General features: G+C 34.6%; 1 protein-coding gene and 1 long non-coding RNA gene across 3 annotated transcripts; one reads left to right on the plus strand and one right to left on the minus strand.

Moving 5' to 3' along the window:
- The first annotated feature begins 3,470 nt into the window (after window positions 1–3,470).
- Window positions 3,471–4,577, plus strand: LOC132599155 (uncharacterized). Its single transcript, XR_009566775.1, has 4 exons — window positions 3,471–3,565; window positions 3,692–3,740; window positions 3,986–4,111; window positions 4,411–4,577. It is a non-coding gene; the product is annotated as an uncharacterized LOC132599155 (long non-coding RNA).
- A 21-nt stretch (window positions 4,578–4,598) lies between these two features.
- On the minus strand, window positions 4,599–10,580 carry LOC132599154 (pseudouridine kinase). Of its 2 annotated transcripts, XM_060312398.1 has the most exons (10): window positions 10,322–10,580; window positions 10,100–10,225; window positions 8,240–8,342; window positions 7,569–7,616; window positions 7,131–7,228; window positions 6,930–7,044; window positions 6,736–6,818; window positions 5,546–6,104; window positions 5,322–5,389; window positions 4,599–4,820 (listed from the first exon to the last, which is right to left on the minus strand). In XM_060312398.1, exons 1-9 carry the CDS (start codon window positions 10,379–10,381, stop codon window positions 5,331–5,333), a joined length of 1,251 nt encoding a protein of 416 aa, XP_060168381.1. In that variant the 5' UTR covers window positions 10,382–10,580; the 3' UTR covers window positions 4,599–4,820; window positions 5,322–5,330. The 2 variants fall into 2 exon arrangements, with proteins under 2 accessions (XP_060168381.1, XP_060168380.1); XM_060312397.1 differs by lacking the exon at window positions 4,599–4,820 and having other exon boundaries at window positions 5,089–5,389; window positions 10,322–10,575.
- Between the last annotated feature and the right edge of the window lie 1,947 nt (window positions 10,581–12,527).

The raw sequence follows: 12,527 nt of genomic DNA on the forward strand, positions 1-12,527 counted from the left end.
ACGGTCCATTTGCAAAAATGGCCGTTGCCAAACGGTCATTTTCTTAATTTTTGGCCCCCAATTTTTTTTTTTTTTTTAACACTTTAACCCCTCCCCCACCCCTATATAAACCCTTCTTCATTTTCATTTCAATTCACTCTTCTTCATCTTTCTCTCAAATCTCAATCTCTCAATTATAGTTACTTTGCAATAATTAGCCACAAAGTCTTATTATAGTTTCAACTTTCAATTATTAATTTTGCAATTATAATATTGTTGGTGGAGTTGGTGATTTTGCAACAATCCGAAGTAGCTTTGGTGGATTTGCAATTCTAGCCGCCTTCGCTTTGTTGGAAATTAATCCGGCAATTTGGTACCTTCGTTCCAACTCTATCTTTAATTTTCGCAATTTAATTCTAGCAATTTATTTTTCAAAATTTAATTTACGCAATTTAACTCTAGCAATTTATTTTTCGAAATTTAATTCTAGCAATTTAATTTGTTGTAATTTATTTTCTTGTGATTTAAATTATTTCTATTTAATAATGTCAAAGAGATTAAGACGTGGTGCCGGTAGTAGTAGTCGTACTGTTAGGGGTGCGCTTAATGAGGAAATATTTGTGGAAGAAACACCTAATTTAGGTATTGATGTTGGTGGAAATAATCCACTTTTAGGTCATGAGGCAATGCAACAACATTTTACCGACACTTTTAATGAAGACTTAGATGATGATGATGATGAAACACAACCCCCCGAAAATCCCATAGGAGATACAGGTCCTGCACAATCACATACACAAGACAAACCGCCTAGAACTCGTAAGCCAACAGCTAAAGTTTGGAAATTTATGACTAAGGATAGGGAAAACCAATCAGTTACATGTACCCTATGTGGATAAGTATTTAGTTTTAAGCAAGGAACTGGTAAGGATGGTGGAACGGGTACACTAAATGCTCATATGAGAACCAAACATATGGATGTTTGGGGAGAGCAAACGGGTTCAAATGTGGGGGGGATTCAAATGACGATAGACCCACGAACCGGTAGAAATTTTAAGTATGACAAGAAAAAAGAACGCGTAGAAATAGCTAAAATGGTAGCTTATGATTATTTACCATTTTCCTTTCCCTCAGGTTTGGGGTTTGGGGTTTGTTACTTACATTCAACGTTGTTATAACCCGTTATTTGAGGGTATTCCTAGAAGTACTTGTAGAGCCGATGTTATAGATTTGTTTAAAAAATATAGATTTTATTTGCGCCATGTATTTAATTCTTTAAATTGTAATGTTTGTCTTACCGCTGATTTGGGTCTTAGTATTAACCATTTAGATTTTTTTGCTATTACATGTCATTGGGTTGATGACAACTGGGTTATGCAAAAAAGAATTATAGCTTTTTTATACGACGAAGGAAAAGGTCGTCACGATGGAAAATTTTTAGCCGATTCAATGTCTACTATAATGAGATTTTTTAACATTTATAGAAAAACACTTTGTATTGCTTTAGATAATGCTTCTAATAATACAAAGACAATTGGTCTTTTAAAAAGAGAAATAAACCCTCCTCTAAGAAATATTTTTCATGTAAGATGTAGTTGTCACATTTTAAATTTAATTGTTAAAGATGATCTTATGCATTTTGATGATTCTGTTCAAAAAGTTAGAAATGCTGTTGCGTTTCTTTTTTGTAATGCTAATAGGGGAAGAATTAGAGATTTTAAGAATGCTTGCGTGGAAAATAACCTTAGACCTACGAAAATTCAAGTAGAAATTGAGACTAGGTGGAACTACACTTACATTATGCTACAACAAGCATATGAGTATAGGATTCCCATACAACAAGTTCACAACAAATATAATATTGATAGTGAGGATTAGTTAACTTTTAGGCATTGGGAAGATGTTAAAGAATGTATTGAACTCTTAGAAATTTTTTATAATGCAACTCTTGCTTTTTCTAGACAATTCTATCCCACAGTAACTGGAATTTTAGTCTACTTAGCGGAAATAGCTAGAGTTTTACAAGAGTATAAATATAAATCCGATTATCAAGTGGCTATTTTTGAAATGATAATCAAATTTAAGAAGTATTTTTTTCCCATCCCAACTTTATTTATATTGGGTTCCCTTTTAAATCCTTGTTTAAAAGTGTCTTATACTAAAAATTTGGTTAGTCAAATTTATACATTTTTAGAAATTGAAGAGGGAGTTCAACCATCTTTAGCTGAAGCCGATCTCGCTATTGATGATGAGTTTAGAAAAGTTTTTACTCATTATTCTAGTTTGGAAGAACGTGCTACACCCGTTGCTCCACGCCCTACTACTTCTCAGAGTAGCAAAAAGGGCTTGTCGGATTTAAAAGTTTTACATTCACAGCCAACTTCTTCTTCTACTGCAAACTTTGATGAATTTAACTTTTATTTGATGCAGCCAAATGTGGATATCAAGGATGACTTGGACGTCTTAGCATGGTGGAAGAAGTACAAGGCAAGCTATCCGGTACTTTCAAGAATGGCTCGAGATATCCTTATGGTTCAAGTATCAATCGTGGCTTCGGAGAGCGCATTTAGCCAAGGAAGACAACAAATTGGAGACCATAGACATTCATTATCCGGCTTTAGCTTGCAAGTACTAGTGTGCATTCGAGATTGGATTATATCGGAGCGACGCAACCAAAACTCAGAAGCGGAGCAAGGCGAAGAGGAAGAAATTGAAGATTTGATAGCTAGTGGACTGGACCAAATGGAAGACTTTGAAGATATTTCCATGACTGAATATGATGTGGGGGAAATTAACGAAATTGTTCAAAATTGGTGATTTTATTATTCTACTATTTTTGTATAACTCATGTATTATTTGCAAGTTAAAAAAAAATACAACTTGCAAATAAATGTTATCCAAGAATGAATAAAATATATGACTCATTGAGCTTTCTTCTATTTACTTGTGTTCATATTTTTACTTTTATTAAGTTAGGAATATAAGTATAGGTAAGTATATATCGTATATAGTACATATATAAGTAAGTATATATAGTATATAGTACATATATACAAGTATATATAGTATATATATTAAGTATATATTGTATATATAGTAGATATGTATATATAGTATATATATTAAGCTATACCTATATATAGTATATAGTACATATATATACATATATATAGTAGTACATATATATAATGTAAGTTATACATATATATGTGTACGAAAAGCACTATTCTGTACTGCTGACTTGCTGTTAGGCTGTTAGTCAGTAAATATTTAAACTTTAATTATAAAGTTGTATAACATATGTAAATATACCTACAATATACAAAAAAAAAAAAAATTTTAACCAATCCAAACCGGACCGGTTCCGGTTTGGACTTTAAAACCGGTTAACCGGAACCGGTTAAACCGGAACCGGTTAGGCGGTTCCGGTTTTGAAACCGGAACCGGCCGGTTTCCTAACCGGTTCCCGGTTGGAACCGGTTGACAGGCCTAGGGGCCAGGAAGATGTAGAATGTGAAATTGGGCCTATATCAGAACGTATTGAGACAGATGAACAATATCCTGCAATTACTCGGACTTTAAAAAGGTGCTTTAAGACAAATGACAAATTTGTTAAAATTCTTCCCTAATCATATGTGATGTACACTCTTCTTGTTAATTAGGTTTTCACATTTTCTCAGTTAATTCTGAACTGGCTTTGTTTTTTAAACAGCGGGAATGAAGATCAATCAGTTGATGACAATTCAAAAGCTTACCGAAGTGTAAGCACTTGATTTTAATTCACTTATATACCATGTAGAAAATTTTACACTACCAATATTATTCAACCTTTTATAGCATATTATCTAAGCCCACCCCCACTCTTTTTATTTTATGTCCCTAGTTCTGCTTAATATATTGGAAGTTGCATATTACCTTTTAAGCACTGATAAGCAAACAATTAGTTTTTCGCATCTTTTTGACATACTTGTTAGTCCTTTCTTATCTATTGTTTTCACCCTTGCAGGAAAATGATGATGCTTTAAAAGCAAAGATAGGGGAATTGAAGAAGGAAAATTCCACACTCTCTTCTGCAGTGAAGAAGACTGCAGAATCTTTCAGGCGACTTAATATAGAGAACAAGAACTTGCTGGTCAGTGGATTTTTTCATTTATTTATGAGTGTAATTTTATGCACTGACGATGAATATTTTATACGATAATTATGAACAAATTTTTATAATAAACTTAATTGATAACTTGATAAAAATGATAACTAACATGCTGTTATACTGATTGTGTAAATATTTTTGTACTGTCCATGCATAGAACTTAAATCTTTTTTCTTTTTCTTTTTTTCATTTTGCACTCTTTACTACCAAGAAACACTTTCTTTCCTGTAATTTTAAGGGAGATACTAATATAAGTTAAATAACATGTGTAAATGGAGCAGCAAGAATTGAAGAAAATATGCAGCAAGGATGAGATCTCAAGACTTGAAGCCACGAACCCTGCTGGAAATTCAGAATCTGTTGATGACGATGAAGAACACTACCAGACTACTTCAAAAGCATCAAACGACTTTAACACTTCTGCAGATTTATGTTATTCTGATCCACTCCCACTCTTGCAATTGAAAAAGGAATGAACACATTTTGTAACTGAATGATGTATGATGTGCTTGTACGTTCATAGAATTCCAAATACACTGGAGAAGTTATTCATATTATCTGTAGAAGGTTTAATTTATCCTTATGGAAAGCTATTCACCAGTATGCTCTCTCTCTCTCTCTCTCTCTCTCTCTCTCTCTCTCTTTTTGCTTGCATCCGCGACTATTTTACCGGGTACATGTCACCTTCCACCTACACAGCTACCGGGTAACTCTGACCACCAATGCATAGTTAAAGGGATGATATCATCTAGTATTTTTTTGTTCAACAGTTTGCTCTCTTTACATGTGAGGATCAAGATTTACTATGAATGTTAGTCACGAAACATGGCTAATTTTGTGAAAAGGAGTAGATAAAGAAATGGTGCTGTAAAGTTATATGCTAGATAAAAGTCTTTTTTTTTTTTTTTTTTAGTCTTTTAAATCAATAAAACCAGTACTGCTGTGAGTACAGAATGATACTGAGTAATGACAAACAGAAGACTTTTCCTCTGTTGGTTTTTCTTTGAAATAAGCACGGATGCTTTTGAAACATTGGAATGTTTGTTCTGCTTTAATTGAGTATATTTTTTTAAGAGTATTCCAGGGGTAGAAAAAGAAGAGAGAAGTGATGAGGCACAAATCTAAGGATTTCTTAGTTGGATCAGATTACAGCAAGAACAGGCAATAGAATTAAACAATAGAACTCACATACTTTGGTGACCTACAGCTTGGATTGAGATAGAAGCATGGTGGCCCCAGAGTATACAGACCTTGCATTGTCTGCAAAATTTGAACACCCGATGTTAGCGGAATATTAGAAAAACCATGCTGGCATATTCATGATATCCACATGCAATGTCCATCGAGAATGTGTATGATGTCACACATACGGGCCTAACTATGTAGAAACATATCGGGAACATAACGTGAATATACCTGCTAGTTTGGCCAAACAATATTCATCAGGGACATTGCTTTCTACTTCAACAACTACTTTAGCAGCTGCAATCCCAACTGCTACACTTTGCATGACATCTAAACCAGCACACAAAGAAGCTATCGTTCCACCAACTAAGCAATCTCCAGCACCTGTAAGCCTCACTACTGAAGCAGGAAGTGCAGGAAAATGGACAGCAAAAAGATTTGAGATCTGCTCGCACATTGAAGCACCAAATAATTGATCCCTTGGGCAAACTGTATTAACAGCTTCATATAACTCTCTACTGAGGTGAGAAGGCTGGTTTTCCTTGAAAGCAAGTTTCTGAAGATTGGACTTTCCTTTGGAACATAAGAGTACCCCTTCTGATCCAAGTGTTACAACAACTACCTTAACACCTTTGTATAGTAAAACCGATATAGCAGGTTTAAGCATTTGGAAGAAAGAGTCCTTGGACAGCTTAGTACTACTATGGCGAATTGGTTGAAATATGTCTCTGCCAGATATTGCATTTGCCATGGCTACAAGTTCATCTTCATTAGGTGATGCAAAAGTTACCTGCAAACACCTTATTATTTAGAGGTTACTATAACAATGATATTACTTATCTAAGAAGAGAAACTCAAGCAAAATGACCTTCTGTGCCTCCAAGGAAAGATATACAGCCAATCGAAAAAGACTCTTCCTGATTCGTGGAAGTTCCCAATGCTAGAACTATTTAGACACCAATATTTTCTGCTAAAAGTGCTTCATGCCAAAATTGCTATGTCACATTCGTGTTTGAAGCTTTCAAGTTCTAATATTTATCACAACAAAGAAAATTTAGCAGTATATCCTTCAATAGAGCACGAATACAACACGTTTTCTCGCGGGTTCTTTGCCTCTAAATGTAAAAGAAATGGCTACTATTTGACCCATTCAGGATACAAGAAATTCATAATTACTGTGCTCAAGTCCAAATTAAATATCCAGATTCGGTCTAACAACAGCAATGCCTACACATATTGTCGGAGAAACACACTCCAGAAAATACAGTTGAAGGGTTTTGCATTTAGTATCATATACCAACAGAGCTAGTTATTCTTAACAGACTTATTATAATATAAACATGCAGTACATTTTCCTCTTTTCAGATCTGAAATTTAATATCCAAACGAAAAGGCATACACACAAGATGTCAAGAACTCACATACTGGACAACTGAAGCAATTCTTCTAGATTTGGCAACTGATACAGGCTCAAACCAGACTGGAGTATTAAACTGAGCAGCCACTGAGAGGAAAATATTTGAAATGGTTCATAAATATCTATACGTATTGGAAAATATATACAATGAGAACAACAAAATGCAGATCATGTGACTGTATAGAGGGAGGTATTTACTTTGACAAGATGCTTCAAGAGAAGAAGAGTTCAAGTTTGCATCAACCATCAATATCGGAGTGGAGCTTATTTTGCACTTGAACTTTTCTATCCACCTTGGAGTGAGAAACTTCTCCTGTTTTAGAGGAATTAAACACACATTAATAGTAGGTAACAGGGAGTATTAACTTCTAACTGCTTCATCTTTTGAAATCAACTCACTATTGACTCTACATGAGCTACACCAGCTGCCACTTCACCTTTCTGATCAAAGATATGACAAACAACAGCAGTTTCAATATTCTGATGTCTCTGGATACCTAAATAGGGATGACTAATCAGATTCTGCAGTTGATCTTTACTACATGAGAAGACTCCAATATCAAGACATGACTAGTGATCCATTTAAATGGTATGCATGTAGCCTTTGTTTGGCAGTATGCAATCTGCTTCCATTAACCGAAAGCATCATTCCAGTTCCAGAGTAGGCAAAATGATTTCTCAAGCACACGAGAATGAAAAAATAAAACACTTGGGAATGTGTTACAGGCAGGAAAAAGAGGAAGTAAAGGTGTAGGTAGTTACAGAATAAACCCTCTTCCCATATCAACATAGTTAAATGGGGAAATGATCGTACAGGTTGGCAGTTATAAAGGTTACCTTCTATGGATAATCCAGCAGATTCCCAGTGTTCCAGTAGCATATTTCCTACAAAAATAGAAACACAACGTGCAACTCCTCAGTCATCAATCCAAAAATTTTGCTGTTCTAGAATGATAAGACAGAAAAGCTTCTACGAACAGGAGAATGGGAAGTTCACAAAAGAACCTAGAAATAAATTTTCCTTGCAGGCTATCTGGAAACATTAAGCTATCCCATATTGGAAATTTCAATGCTGAGTTATATCATAATCTACATATGTGCCTGTAAAACAGCACTTGACTGTAGACTCTATCAACAAGGTCATAGCCATAGATTTGCGTGTAACATTAAGAAGGTGGAAATTCAAATAAATTTCCTCTTGCAGATTTTGTTTTCACTTGACATGATACTTCAAACTATAAGATGGGCGAGAACATAACCTACTTACACCATTCACGCTAAAAGTTGAGTTTTCTTGGAATAGGTGTCAGAGATAGTAACACTTATGAAGGTAGACCACCTTTCCAAACCTGACAGCATGTTCTTTCAACAAATCCAATCTGTGAGGAGTCGAAAGTGTCTAACCATCATGTTGTGGGAGAGTTTATCAGTTATTACCTAAAAGACCAACTCAATAAAATGTAGGATGAGTGGCAACAGAACTGTGCTAACTAGAGAGAAGAACTCACCGGCCATGTCAAATCCAACAGCGCTTATCATGAATGGTCTTGCTTCAAGCTTTGAAATACAATCAGCAACATTCCTTGCCACACCACCCAATGAAAAGATAACCTGAATGGCAGAGTCATATATCAGGATATGAATCTTTTTGCATGCTGCAGAGAGGCTGGTAAAGAAGCCTTGTAAACCTAGTTTTACAGATTAGGCTTCTGTCTGAATTTAATTACTCTGTAGGACAAATACATATTTTCAGTCTTAACATTTTCATGTGTATTTCCATGCTGACATCTAATTGTAGTACTTTCTCTCATTGTGGGGTATTTAACGTCTTTTCTAGAAAAATCTCTGATGGCTTTTAATGAAAATTAGTGCATCCTAGTGGTCAATGAAGTGGTTGCAAACCTTGGAGATTAGGTTTCAAATCCCAACATAGTCCAAAAATGCTAGATGATCTCTTCCAATCTGCCTAAGCCAAATAGTCCAAAAATTCTAGGTGATCTCTTCCAATCTGCATAAGCCTTGGTACGCATAGTTACCCGTACCTGTGTTGGTGCGAGGTAGAAGGCACCCGATGGAAAGATCGAGGTGCATGAAAACTGATTTGGACATCACTTTTATTAAAATGGGTGACTGAGTAGTCCTTGTATGACTATTGTGTTCCCCACATGCAAAGCTTTAGAGGAAATAGGAGTGGACTTAAATATGGACCTCACGGAATTCGAAGCAATCCATTATGTATTGCAAGAAAGTCCTATGTTTACCTAATTAAAGCCTTAACAACCTCTTAACACCTACCTGCCTAAACGAAGCAAGATTGAAAAATCCGCCCATTACCAACAAGATACTATATGGCTCGACTATAAAAAGCGAGTGCCAAGCACGAGCCTTATTGAAAATGCCCTAGCAAAACAAGCAATCTTTCTAACAAGAAGCAAGATTCTTGATTTTTTTTAATTTTTTTTTTTGTGTGTGTGTGTGTGTTCATTGATGTTTCAAAGGCATATGAAGAAATCTCTCGTGAATATTTCCCATGTGCTGCATTTTCTTCAATCATATTTAAGAATTTGAATTCCTCTAGAGTTCATTGAAACCAAAAGGGATGGCTCATTTAGTTTCTCTAAGCTACAAGGTGAGATTTTAAGTAATTAACCCATTGAGAATATAATGGTCATTATGTGATTCTATCACAAAACTTATGTATGAAATATCTGTCACTCATTGTTCTGTCTATTGTGTTTTGTTGATTCTTTTTTTCCCATTATCTTAATGACTTTTCAATATTAAGCTGATACATTGGGCTTTCATCTGCAAAACCAAAACCATGCAGCCTTGTGCTTCAGCAATCGTGACAAGGCACATGCTGCAATTATCAAAAGCTAACTGACTTTCACACTACAGTTTAATTCTTGGACGGGACTGATATGTTGAAGAAAATTTGAGTATCAAGCATTACACTCAGAGGTCGTTTGGTTGCTGTTTAGCAGAGTAATTATTCATGTATTAAAATTAGCATAGTTAATACCGCGTGTGGTAACTTTTTAGTTGCTTAGTATAAAATTCAACACACCAAGTATAGTGTTGGTTATTATTTTACAATCCCACACAACTAAAAGATGTAGTATAAGTTATGAGTCAATTTATGCATTATTTTATGCAGCACAGAAGATGGAATAACTAATTAATATTACATGAATAATTAAACCCTGCATAACTAATTCCTACATAACTAAATCTCTGCATTACTAATACCTGCATAACTCTAACCAGCAAACAAACAACCCCTTATAGACTAAAGTAGAAAAACATCATTCATGTACATGCACTTATTTATGATCCAGGGAAAAAAACATAGTTAAGAAAGTTGATACCTTTCCAGGAGTGGTGGTCCTTGGATTAGCATGCATGGAAGATGTGGCATTTACATCCAAGACCATACCCCCAATCACTACTGGCTCTACTCTACACTTTTTAACTTGCCCCTCTTTGCAAAAACCCTAAAATTGAGCATAGATAAATATGAATTACGAAATCAATATATGTTGAACAGTAATAGAAAATGATCAATAAATATTCTGTAGGAAAATGCTTACTGATTGGATGCCACCAAGGGTTTCATTTTCCGGTGAACTCTTATCGGAAAAACGATTCATTTGACTGGAAATGTTACTTTCACTGTCACTGTGCTGTTTGCATCACTGGTAGAGAAAGGTAGAAATTTGGGCTGGTAATTCATATCTGATATTGGGCCTTTTGTAATCTATTCACTTTTTGGGCTTCTATTGTAGTTTGTAACTTGAAAAAGACTTTTTTTGCGCAGATTGTTCTTCATCTGGGGCGGTCTTTAATTTTTGGCCTTTAAATTGGTGGTCTTTAAGTTTTACCCTTCGCCTAATACCCTGAAGTTGTGGATTCGAATCCCAACTCAATTAAAAAATAAAATCTCAAGTCAGAATTTCGTGAGGCAGAATTTGCTCAAGGCAGACAGAATTTTGCAAATCTGACCATGCAAATTCTAACTGAAGGACAAATTTAAAGACCACCATTTTGAGGGATAAAATTAAAGACCAACCGCAGCGAAGGGAAATCCTGCAAATTGCCCTGAAAAGGAAGAATTGATATCATTGGACTGAGTCAAAAATCCTAGAAAAGCAAGTAAAATTCACAAATAGCAGTTACCAAAAAAAAATTCACAAAAAGTAACTTTTCAAACCGCGATTGAAAAATAGCTGGTGTCATAGAGTTTTACATTCCGATGAAACGAGCATCACATTTGGAATTTACAACTTCTTGACTGACTATATATGTCTTAAAAAAACAGGGTTAAAAAATGACCAGTAAACATTATTTCTGAGCACCATTTTTGGGGCATGAGAAATAAAGGACTATATATATCTTAAAAAAACAGGGTTAAAAAATGACCAGTAAACATTATTTCGGAGCACCATTTTTGGGGCATGAGAAATAAAGGACTAGCATTCTTCAGTGTTTTGATATCACATTTCAAGTTGCGCTGCTCTTGTTTAAGCATTATAGTGACAGTATGTTCTTCCTAACTCTTGATAAATAGGTAAATCTTTTTCTAAGGAGAAACCAAACATAAGAAGAACACTTGTTTGCCTAAATTTTGCTAGGTAAATTAATTGTTACATGTACGGGTGGGAGATCACATATACCTGATGAAATAATCAGGTGGGCGCAAGTTGGTCTATACATATCATTATAAAAAAGGAAAAAAAAAAAACATGCACATTAAGAAGAAAGTCAAAAGAGTCCTTAGCAGCATGGCAAATTGGCAATAGACTAATTAATCCAAAAAGGGTAGTGTGTGGGTGAGCATGAAGGGAGATAATTTGAAATCTTGTGCATTACCAGTAGTCAACAGTATGGACTTACTGCACTTGTCCCCAACCAAATTGGATTTTAGTACATCATCTGACTTTGACTCTGAGAATTAATATTAGTCTTCTTGACAGATATGTGTAACCAACAAAAACAAAAAAAAAAAGATTGAGCACCGGACATACTCTTTATTTTACCTTTCATTCAAAAAAAAAAAAAAAAGTAGACTAAACAGACATACAAACGTTAATTTTCTATTCTCCGCATGATTTAATTTGCTGTGTCCGCCGTTTGATTATTGTATACAACTCTTGTACAGTCTTATCTCCAACAACCATCAATTATTATGTCGAACAGAGTGTCTCTTTTTTTTTTCTTTCTAATATTAAAATCTTATCTAATAAATTTTTGAGAAACAAATGTAAAGCATCAATTTTCCTTGACTAAACATAACATAGATACAACGAATATCCTCTTTGCTGAAACGTATGAAATATAGAAACAACAAAAGTATCATCATACTTTTTAATTCTTCTTCTGTCTTTCGTTCGAGTCGAGTCCTAAATGACACTAAGATATTCACAAAAATAATCATTAAATCGAATTAATTGAGGATATTTTCAACTCGACGTTATTGAACAATATCTTCATTTCTTGCATTAACGAAACCTACTAGAGAATTCAAGTTAAGTTGGTTACTAACCAAATATAATCCATAATTTGTTGATTCATTTTACGCTCTTCAAGTCAAAACTATGTACACATGCATCGAATTTATCGTAACATTCACTTTGCATAAACATAGAGATCTCTGGTAATTTACAATTATGCCGATCAAATCCTAAGTAAAGTACGAAACTAATCAAGTGCTACTGTGCTATCTAAGTAAGATATTAAAATACAACATCTTGGTATAAAGAAAAGACAATATCCTTAATCACTGCGAACTCAAAGAAA

This window comes from Lycium barbarum, chromosome 6, assembly GCF_019175385.1.
Source record: "Lycium barbarum isolate Lr01 chromosome 6, ASM1917538v2, whole genome shotgun sequence".
NCBI classification, from domain to species: Eukaryota; Viridiplantae; Streptophyta; class Magnoliopsida; order Solanales; family Solanaceae; genus Lycium; species Lycium barbarum.

Coding starts and splice junctions, on each gene's coding strand:
- LOC132599154 (XM_060312398.1), bottom strand. CDS start 10,381: ATGAATCGTTTTTCCGATAAGAGTTCACCGGAAAATGAAACCCTTGGT. Junction 10,226..10,321: donor CCCTTGGTGGCATCCAATCA/GTAAGCATTTTC, acceptor GCTCAATTTTAG/GGTTTTTGCAAAGAGGGGCA. Junction 7,617..8,239: donor TGTTGGATTTGACATGGCCG/GTGAGTTCTTCT, acceptor CTATTTTTGTAG/GAAATATGCTACTGGAACAC.